This window comes from Marmota marmota, unplaced genomic scaffold (genome assembly GCF_001458135.2).
Source record: "Marmota marmota marmota unplaced genomic scaffold, marMar, whole genome shotgun sequence".
Taxonomy (NCBI): domain Eukaryota; kingdom Metazoa; phylum Chordata; class Mammalia; order Rodentia; family Sciuridae; genus Marmota; species Marmota marmota.
The window spans coordinates 33,064,149-33,075,510 of record NW_026000026.1 but is presented as its reverse complement, the minus strand read 5'-3'; the positions used below and the strand labels follow the sequence as shown (position 1 = coordinate 33,075,510).

At 35.4% G+C, this 11,362-nt stretch overlaps 1 protein-coding gene across 2 annotated transcripts in view; it reads left to right on the top strand.

Moving 5' to 3' along the window:
* The first annotated feature begins 303 nt into the window (after nucleotides 1–303).
* The window catches only part of Tmx4 (thioredoxin related transmembrane protein 4), a 40,863-nt gene continuing 29,804 nt past the window's right edge, over nucleotides 304–11,362 (top strand). Inside the window, exons 1-2 of one of the 2 annotated variants that reach the window (XM_015482839.2) lie at nucleotides 304–689; nucleotides 9,543–9,658. In XM_015482839.2, coding sequence (XP_015338325.1) covers nucleotides 514–689; nucleotides 9,543–9,658 — 292 coding nt within the window. In that variant the 5' untranslated portion in view covers nucleotides 304–513. Of the gene's footprint in view, nucleotides 690–974; nucleotides 1,013–9,542; nucleotides 9,659–11,362 lie in introns of those variants that run through there. The other variant, XM_048811295.1, reaches the window with a different exon arrangement.

Genomic DNA, 11,362 nt, shown 5'->3' with positions numbered 1-11,362 from the left:
AAATTTTTCAGCCAGAAGCCAGCCCACATGTCCCTCCATTTTTCAGTGACCTTAAGATTACTCCACAGCCCCCTGCTGCTATTTTAAAGAGCATGGATTTTAAATGACCGGCCACGTTTCTCTTTAGAGAAACGCACGCGCTCCAACCCGCTATTCCAGGGGCCTGAGCGGTGCTGGCACTAACTTAAACAACGTTGGGTCATCTGTTTATTTTCAGTGTGGCAGTCAGGGAGAAAGGGCGGCTGTTGCCATGGCAACCGACACCCCGGGCAACGGCAAGGCGAGGCGGGAGGGGGCGTGGCCTCGGCGGACGCAGGCCGATAAGAGGCGGTGCCGGCCGCCCGCCGGTGTCGCGAGCGGGGTCTGTACACACTGCCAGGCGGAGGCGGGGCGGCTGGGCATCTCCTTTGGACTACCTGGCAAGGCCCCGCCGGGCGGGCAGGCGACCAGGCCTCGGCCCTGTAGTTTCCTTGGCCCACACTCCCTGCTGGGGAGTGTTACTCCGCGCCCAACATGGCGGGCGGGCGCTGCGGCCCGCTGCTGACGACGCTTCTGGTCGCTTCGGTTATGGCATTGGCGGCGACCGAGGGCCCCGACCAGGCTGTGCTGCCGGCGGAGCAAAGCCGAGTCCAGCCCATGACCGCCTCCAACTGGACACTGGTGATGGAAGGCGAGTGGATGCTGAAATTGTGAGTGTGCCCGCCCGCCCCGCTCGCCACATTATCCTCGCGGGCGCCACCTTCCCGCAGCCCGCGTGGTCGGCTCGCATAGTGGTCCGGCTTGGCTAGACCTAGGGCCGGGTACCCACCCTGCCAGCGACCGGCGGTGCGGGGGCCGACCTCCTCTGCGCATGCGCGCAAGACCCTCCGCGCTGACGGCTAGGGGTGAAGTGCATCCCCACATTTTTCTCACTTGCTTTAGGGGAGGTTGTTTCAGGGAGAGAGAATGCAGCTTACCAAGGGAAAGAGGGTGGAGGGGAGGAAATCTGCATGAAAACCGTGCCCTCACAGGAGTGAGTATACGTGTATGGGATAATTGGCAGTCATTCAGTGACATCATGTACAGTATGAATACGGAGGAAAGGATAGGTAACATTTGTGTTGAATAAGTTACAGTAGATTAGAGAAGGGAAACCACTTTGTACTAATGTCTTAGTTTTTCTTTTGAAGACCTTGAGATGTCATTGTGAGAATAAAACATTAACAAGCGTGCATTTTAGTTTTAAAACAGGATTACAAATAAATGCTGATACTATATAATTTTTAGAGGTCGATCTTTTAGGTGGATTTAATAATTTAATTGTGCTGACTTTATAAAGAGTAGGTTATTAACAAATTGTTCCTTTTGAACAACAGAAGGTAAAATGTTTTCAGTGCTTTTGCTTGAAAGGGGTGGGCAACTGTTTTTTAGTTAGGAGAAGGCAGGGGATTTGTTGGTTGTAGCTTTCAATTAACTCTGAATAGTAAGGAAGTAATCATTTGAAAGAAGACTTGAAGTTGACCGAGGACAGTTGTTTGAATAGACTTGAGAGACCATCATGATGGGCTTTTAGGGAAAATGAAGTTCTGGAGAAATAATGGCTGAGACCACATCTCTGTAGCCTGTGGTTTCAGGCCATATATGTGTATATATATTTCCTAATATTTGATAATTAATTTTTCATTCGGCACAAAAGACTCTCAAAATTGGATCTGTCTTTATCCAAGACCAAATTTTGATTCCTTAGAGTGCAATTTAGATTGCAAGCAGATGCCTAATAGAGTAAAAACAGTGTTGAGATGATGGACGAAGTTGTCACTTAACAAATTACATTGCTCAAAGAACATAGTGCATACTATCTCTTCAAATTTGCATTTAGCTTTTGGTTACAAAAAAAGGAATATTTAGAACTCAAAACAAATGCCCTTGTTATCATAATAAATCAGTAAAACTGTTGGAAAAAAGCTAGAGGATCGAACAATTAAAGTAAACCACTCAACTACTTTGGAAGGAAGTGAGGAAATCATATTCTATTTAAGAGAAACTTTTAAACTAAGTGGAGCTTTATGTTAGGAATGCCTGTTTCCCTCGAATAACTGTAAGAACTTTAGAGAAACTGCATTTTGCCAGCTAATACTACGGAAAGGTCTTTTTTTTTTTTTCTAGTAGATTTTTACACCACGTTCTTTTCCTGGATGTTAATTTTCTGATTAAAACAGTTTGTGTATGTAGGTGATAACAGTCAAAGAAGAAAACTCATATTTAATGTTGTCCATTATTGGTGAATAAAAACTTATTTTTAATAAAAATTCCAAACATCAGCTCCTTTATGTTTATGGTTTCTTTTGGAATTGCTTTTTTTTGGTAAGTCAGAGAACTAAGAACACTAAATCAATGGTGAGTTGAAGCCCCACTAAGTTTCTAAAAATGAGTGACAGCCAATAACTCTTATGTTTGGTTATGTTGATGGTTCACATTGTACCTTTTTATAAATGTATAAGCCTAGATGGGAGAGATCATATGCGATAAGCTTGCCATTTGTCCAGTTGTCTTGTGTAAGCTTGCACTGTGATGCAAAAAGAGTCTTGTAACCTGGAAGTAAGCTGTGTGCATATTGAGATCATTTTAGTAGGAGTTCTCTTTACATGGAGTATTCTGCAGAATTAGTGGATAGGAAATGACAGGAAAGGAAAGGATTCACCCAAATTACATTCCAATTTCTGCATACCAGAACCTCTTCAGAAATGTTTCCTCTGAATAAATACTATAGCTCTTGTCTATTTTTGATTTATTTTTCTGTATTATTAGATGATACTCCTTCTCTTCCCTTTGAAAAAATCCAACAGTTTAAAAAATATAAGATTCATTATATTATTGATACCACTATAGGCCTATGACATTCTAGGGATTCAAACATTATCAGGTTTTTCTTCTCGTAAGAGAAAAACAAAATGTGTTTATGCTACTTCCCAGATCAACATTGTGCTCAAGTGAACTGGTTTTATAATTGGAGGTAACTAGAGTCTGCTGCTGATGTGTTGAACTACCTAAAGAAGAAATGTTGGGAAACTTTCTCATGGTATTAAATATTTGATAAGGGGGGTAGGGCTGTTGCTTAGTGTTAGAGCACTTGCCTGGCATGTGTGAGGCACTGTGTTGGATTCTCAGCACCATATATAAATAAATGAATAAAATAAAGATTCATCAACATCTAAAAAAATTTAAGAAAAGAAAAAAGTTTGAGAATCTAACATCACTTTGAATGACAGTTCTTTCTTTATTCATTTGCTTATAAGGAACTTTTCTTCTGGGAATCTGCTGTTCTATATCTCATGTCATATAAAGCCTCTGTAATGCAATTTATGGTTATATTTGTGCTGTTAATTTCATTTAGTTTTAAGGACCTACCAATGTTTGCCTGGCTCTGAGACATGAAAAGATCCAAATACAAAATTCAATTTGTTATATTTTCTGTGTCTTTCAAACAGACAAGTTTGGGGATCCTTGTAGCTGAATTTCCAGTTTTAGAAAAGCAGTGCTGTGTTAAAGAGAAATTATCAGATAAGAATATATTTGCAGTAATTCATTTCTATTCTGAAACCTTTTTACAAATCTGCAAAAGAATTTTATTACTGCTTATATTTTCTTTAATGCTAAGGGCTTACTGTATTCTCTGTTTTCTCTTTTTGTTTGCTTTCATATAATCATTTTATAACACTCATCCATTTCTGCCACGGCACTACAACTGGCTTGCTGTGCTTTTTTTTTTTTTTTTTTTAAGATCTTCCCATGTTTTCTTTTCTTTTTTATGTTATGTTCCATTCCGTTGCTTTGCAACCTTTTGTTGTTTTAAATACTTGCTTGGCTTCCATTATGTCAGTCCTTGAGAATACCGCTTTTATTCTTTTGAAACACAAGAGTATGCAATATGATACACTCTGTATACTGTTTTGATAGCTAAACAAAGCAGATAAACAAGCAGATATCCAAGTAGCTTATTTTTGACCTGCTATCGTTAAACCAAAATGCAATGAAAAAATATAAAAATATTTGAGTTAAATCACATTACTTCTATAAATCAGATCAGGTTGATTTTTATAAAATACTTTTTCTGACCTTGTTCTTGGGCTGCTCATGTTTCAAAACAGATTAGACACCTGGTGATGGAGTAAAGCCTCATTTATTTGCTTAGGACCTCTAGATTTTGGAATTTTCTTTCTAGTATTCTTCTCATGCCTAGAGGGTGTATTGAACATTATTTCCTTAACTTATCTGTGTCAAGTAGTTGTCATTTCCTGCAGTTTATAGATTGTCTTGATTTTATTGATTGACTGTTAAAGAGGTAGTTGCTTAAATTCTTGTTGTAGGTTCTTTACAGGGTTGAAGACTTGGGAAGGTGGAGGTGAATGAGCTACAACCTTGATTTTAAGGGACTGGCATTTTATAATGCTCTGAAGGAAATAAATAGCATAAGTTACATTCATTTCATTTAGCAAATGTTTCATGTCTCATTGTCCTTCTCACTTCTATGAATGTAGTACGAAATACTAGTGAGATTGGAGTGAAGACAGAAGAAAAATTGTCCATTATTGGTGAATAAAAACTTATTTTTAATACAAATTCCAAAAAATAAATTTAACTAAGTCTTCCCTCTGAAATGTTTAGTACACCTAATGAAATTGAATTTGGTGACTTCATACAAAAAATGTATCATCACCGTGCATCTAGCAGAACCTCAGTGTACTTTGTATATGAATACTACCATAGATAACAATGGTGTGCTGTTGAATTTGGTTCCCCAGAAATGATTAAAAACGTTAAACTTATATCCAAGTTATGTAATTTAACAGCATTTTGGTTATCTGAAATATATTTCAGATGTCTTTATGAAGCTTTGTAATTTTACATATCACTGTGACTTGCAAAATGTTTTAATAGAAAATATGTTGACCTAGTTTCCAGGAATACAATGATATACTAATTCCCCATAGAGACTCTGAAATCAAAGAGGATTACATTATGTGTAAAGGACACACTTACTGGCAGATAAGATTTTTTTATAGTTCTTAAGAAAAGACTGCTACTATGAGGTAATTGTTTTTTTTTTTTTCAGTACTGGGAATGGAACTCAGGGACTAGAAAATGGTAGGCAAGCCCTCTATACACTGACCTGTGTCCCCAGCCTTTTAATAATTTTTTAAATTTTAAGACAAGTTTTCCCAGGATGGATTGAACTTTTGATTACAGACATCTGCCACTGTGCCTGTCTCCTTGTTTTAAACAATGTAAAGAAAGACCATGTTTGGTTCTTTCCAACGAGTTTTATTTATGCTTACATGCACATGTACATAAATAAATTATATATACATATATGTGGGGGGGGAGAGAAACTCGAAGATCACATGGCATATCTATGCATTCATTTTACCCCTGGCAATATTTTATTTATAATAGGTTTTAAATTCTTGTTTAAATTATTATCCCTTATATACAGAAGAATACAGGAGTACACATAAAAAAGCTGTGGCAACAATGGGTCAGTTCTCTTACTTAATCCAGAACTGGCTTATCTCCACAATTGAAGGAACATGTTGGTGTATTCCACCACAACCAGCTCTGACTAAATATCAGAAATAATGGCTTTGACAATCCACAGCCCAGTGGTAGCAGCAACATAGAAAATGGAATAACTAAAATTACTTCAATGGCTTATCTGATGGTGTATCATAATTGCATATCCGAATACCAGTTTCACCAAAAATCTAATTTACATAACAGTCTAGCGACTAAGGGCTTGATTTTTTAAAATTTGTGAAATTTGCAAGGTTTAATAATTAGTAATGTAGCACATGTATGCAAAGACAGAGTCCTAGAGAAATTAAGCAGAGAATATCTAAAATCCATTAAATTGTCCTTCAAGGGTTTTTCCTTATTTTTGTACATTCTTTCTTATGCCTCCTACCTCTTTCCCTCTGAATGTTGGTGGTGATGTTGTCTTTTTGTTGTTGTTGTATCTTGAAGATTTTTTTTTTTTTTAATCACAGATACCTCCATCTGTGTTCTTGCTTTAAGTGGTCTTAAGACTTAAGCAAGTCTCTCTAAACCTGCTTTCTCTCTTTGTCAGCAAGGATATGAAGTTCAGATGAGCTGAGGTGAGGTATCATAAACGTGTCTTGGAAACCTAGCAGAGTATTGCAAATGTAGTTTGTGTTAATGATCATTCTTACTGTGTGCTTGCTTTGTATGTATCATTTAACCTTCCAATAACCTTGTAAGGTAGCTCCTGTTACTATCTCATTTTATAGTTGAGGAAGTTTAAGCATGGAAAGATTATTAACCTGCCCAAAATCACATGGGTAATTCATGGTTGATCTGATTCCTGTAGCAGAGCTCTTATTCAAAATCCTGAAATGCCTATTGAAATATTCTGAATGATTTAGTGTTCCTTTTTCTTTAAAGTTTGCCAACTGCCTAAGACTCATCTGCCTTTTGGATATTTAGAAGTTATATAGAAAATAACTGTTTTTTTCTATGAAGAATGAAAATGAAATTTTTACTGAAGTTTATACATTTGCTTATTCAGCATACATTTCTAGACCACTTACTGTGTATCGGGAATATACTTTGCCCTGGAAATATAGAGATAAAATTAAAAAAAAAAAAATCCATGTTAAAAAAATGTTACAGGAATGTTCTCTAGCCCATGTCTTCTAGATCTTCTGTAATGGGAAGACTAATGGTCTTTTAGAGCGATCTTTGGATTAGCTAGAATAGTCTTTTCTAGAGATGTCATTAGGGAGTTTTGCTAGTCTTGCTGCTTTTGGGGCCTGATTGGATAGAGGTTTGGGCATCCTGTTTCTTCTGATTTCTGCTTAATTTCCAGTATTTTACCTAAAATAAATTCATCCTTTCCCCTAGTCCTGTCTTTTTAACATCCCCACCCTACCTTTTTATAATGTGAAATATTAAAATCTTTCCTGATTGCAGTTTTTTTTTTTTTACTTTGTTGTTGTTCTGCAAAGTGCATGTGTATAATTGCTTTGATTGTTTGAATAGAACTTTGCACAGTTCAAGATTTTAAAAAGACTTGCTTGCACAGGTGATCTGACATCCCTTTAACCCTAAACCTTATTTAAAAATTGGATCAATTTACTACCTTTCCCCTTTACTCTGTTTCCTTTCCTAGGACTTGGTGTATGTGTTTGTTTTTTTGGCAGGCATTTTTTTCCTACTTCTTTTTCTCCCCTGCCTCTTCCCTCTCTTAATGCAGAAATATTTTTTGTGAAAACGATTTTGTAAAAACAATTCAGGAATTGAAAACATAAAAAATAAATTGAGCATTTTATAATGTTTACCAAAAACTTGGTGTATCTCTTCAATCAAGTCTTTTAAAAAATATTATTAAAAAATCTTTCTACACAAAAATAGGTGTGTAGTAAATCCTTATTTTACCCATCATTCAGGTTTAGCAGTTATCAATACCTTGTCAGTCTTGTTTCATCTGTACTTTCTGTCCATTATCCTTTGGTGGTAAAATTTTTATACTGTGAGACTCATTACATGTGATCAATCTAGGGATAGCAATTTTTTCTTATGTCTATTTTATTTATTTCCTCAATATTTTGACTTACATTAAAGATTTTTTCAAAAGTTTAAGTAGATTAAAAAAATATGTCTAGTTGGTGGCATCCTGAAATGTTACTTAAAATGCGCCCAATGATTTATTTATTTTTGCCTGGAGTATCCTATTCTATTTTGTGAGTACTAATTATTTTATTTTCTATTGTTCTGGGAATTATTCAGCAAAACCAAATGTTTCTCCATTTGTTCCAATGTATTTTTGTGCCATTATTCTGAAAATGTTAATTTTCCTTTTAATTTTGTCATGATAGTATTTTGAATGTATTTCAAGCATGTGGTATTGTTTGTTCACAATATTTTATATTAAGCATAATCCTGCAAGCTTTGTTAAATCTCTATACAGCTTGTTTGATCTAACTCCTTCTAATTTCAAAGGATGTCTTCCTTTCTGTATTAGTTTCTTTGATCTGCTATCACAAATTACAGACGGGGTGATTTTAAACAACAGAAATTTATTTTCTCACCTTTCTGAAGGTCAAATTTCGAAGGCCAGAATGCAGCAGGGCTGGGGGCCCCTGTAGGCTCTGTAGGAGTGTCCCTTTGGTGCCTGTATGAGGTGGCTGCTGGCATCCCTGGGTGTTCCTTGGCTTGTAGCTATATTACTCATTTCTATGCCTCCGTCTTCACATGGTCTTCTGCCTATTTATCTTTGTCAAAGCTCCCTTTTCTTCCTCTTCAAACAACTGTTATTGGATTTAGAGCCCATCTTAAGTCAGAATGATCTCATCTTGGGATCTTTAATTATACGTACAGAGACTCCTACTTAAAGTAAGGTCATATTCATGGATACCAGGGCCAGCACTTGGACATATCTTTTGGGGGAATATTATTCAACCAACAACACTTTCTGAGCAGTAAACTTCTCTGGATTCTCATCTTAACAATTGCAGATTAAACCCTGAAAAAAATTTAGAGCTTTGTAGTGTGTATCTTTATGGTGTTTTCCAGACATGGGAGGGCAAGGTGAAGCCACTAATGTATTGTCTCAGGGCTCTGAGTCTTCACACATATTTGTTTTTCTCTGCTAAGGGTTGAACATTCTTTGACCCCTCCCTGATGGTACTCCTGTTTTAAATCTTTCTTAGTGGCTCTTTCTGAGGTACCCAAGCTCCTCAGTGTCACTATAGCATCTGTTCAGCATTCTCAATCATAGCATTTGTCACTTCGATTGTATTTACCCGTCTGTATCTTCTCTTCACCCCTGGATAATACAAGCCACAAGGAAAGGAGACACCACATCTATCCCATTCACTGTTGTGACCTCAGCTTTTAGTAGAGTGCTTAATGTTTTTTTATGTAAACATTAAATGTAAATTAATATTTTTTATTGAATAAGAAATATATATAAAAAGTGGGATTTCTGCTTGAAGGCCCAAGTATTTTTAACTCTTTTTCAATTTAAAAAAGTGTTGTATAGAACTTTTCCTTTTCTTCTTGGAATGATTCAGAACACAGATACTCAGATGTTTGGAAACATGCTTGAGGACCCACTAATGACAGAACTTCTGGCCTCTATCTAGTAGATCTACAGCTTTGATGGATCTGAAACTGGTTTATCATAAGGGTAACCTTGTGAAAATTACTTTCCTTTAGTGGGGCACTCAAAGTGCATTCATCCTCAGAGATCAAAATATATTTAGAAAGTAACAAAGTTCAGTGTAAGTGTAAGAATAGCATTAAACATTTTATATATAGCAATAATTCCTCAAACTTTGACTAATTTTTTCCAATAGAATTGATATATTAAATTCTAGAGGGAAAATATGCTTCTCTTTTTCTATTTTAAAGGACTTTGGAAAAGCTTGATTTTTATACTTGTCTTTAGTTTAGAATTTATTTTTTCATTTAAATATTCTATTCCTCTATTTTTTCTTATAATTTTTTCCATATATTTGTGCTAATTAACTATTCTTCTCTTCTAGTTATGCCCCATGGTGTCCATCCTGCCAGCAGACTGATTCTGAATGGGAGACTTTTGCAAAGAATGGTGAAACACTTCAAATCAGTGTGGGGAAAGTAGATGTCATTCAAGAACCAGGTATTGTAAATGTTGAACATATATGCAAAAAAAAAAATCACTTTTTATTTTGTAATTTTTTAAAGTTTATCAAAAAGTTGGGAGACTAGGACTACCTTTTAAATCATCAGATTACATTTTAGCACATCTGGGTCTGTCTATGTATGTGCATATGTATTTGTATTTTCTGAGACATTGGCAGTAAGTTGCAGGCATCATGACACTTCACACTTCACTTCTTTATCATGTAAAATCTTCCTGATTATTTCCCATGGGTGAGGGGGAATGAATCAAGGTTTTCAAGCTGCATTTGTTTTGTTCTGTGTTTTTAGTCTCTCTCAATTTAGAATAAGCCCATTTTTTTCTTTCATGACATTAATATCTTGATGAAGATAAGCCAGGATTTACCTACGTGTTTCCTTATGGTGATATTTAACTTACTCTCGTATTTTATTCATTTTCTATAAAGTGGAATTTTGATCCAGAGGTATAGTTCAATTCTGGCTAGACATTATGGCAATAGTACTTCATAGGTGGTACTCTGACTTTATGTTGCATCTCAGCAAAAGCCAAATGTTATCACCATTAGTGAAGTTAATTGTGTGCATTTAGTTAAGGTGGTAACACTATCTATCTAAATATTTTAGAAACAACCTGCTTATTAGCAAATAATCAGTGAAATGATACTTTGGGATTTTTAAGATTCATGATGATTTTACCTGACTCAGTGGGTTCCAAAATGGTGAGTATCTAATTTTGTCATTCCATCTATTCTTATAAGCTCTGAGGGCTGTAATTTTTTAAGAGAAAGAATCACTTCACCAAAGAGTAAAAGCGAATACTTTATATTTTGGAAAGCTAATATACAATAAATTTGTATTTGTAGTTTAAAAATAACTTTGTGTATTATATATAAGTTGAGAAGTTGTGGGCTTTTATGATCTAAATCTCTGAATGTGCCTATTTTTCAAAGTTTATCAGTCATCTTTTCTTATAGAAATTCAATTTTTACCTATGACATCACTTTATAAGTGAAAAAGAAGTTAAGCATGAAAGGGTAGCTGTTTACCTTTGTATAATAACTGTGAATTAAAAAAACTATACTAAGTAATGAAGTACCATTTACTTGGAAAAAAGAATGGATGATATATGTTAATATGGACATAAGGACAAACCCATGGAGAGATATTTTTTATTATAAGCCATGTAAGCCATGAGTCTTCAAGCTTCCACCTTTTAAGCATTGGAACAAAGTTGCTTCTGTCCATCCTCTACTTGGGGATGGGCAATTATGATTATTAGTTCTTGGTTTTGGCTGTTGTGGATCAAGAATACAGTAAGAGAAATTGCTTTGAAGAAATATTTTTAAAACATTTATTGTTAACTTAAAGTTTTCTGTAGATGTAAACTAATTATATTTGAAATACAAAAAAAATGACTCTTTCATCTGGTATTTTACAAGAATAACTAAGAAAATAAAGTTCAATGAAATAAAAGTATTTTATGTATTAGCACAATTTTTTAAGGCAAAGATTCTAAAATTATTTTAAATGATAAAATCTTGAAGACTGCAATTCATAAACACAAATTAGGAGACAAAGTTATACATGCATGACTGTTTGAATGTCCTAGAGAATACAATCATGGGCTACATAATCATGTTTTGGACAAGGACAAACTGCATAGATGACTTTGGTACCATAAATTCTTATTGCCTAATGATGT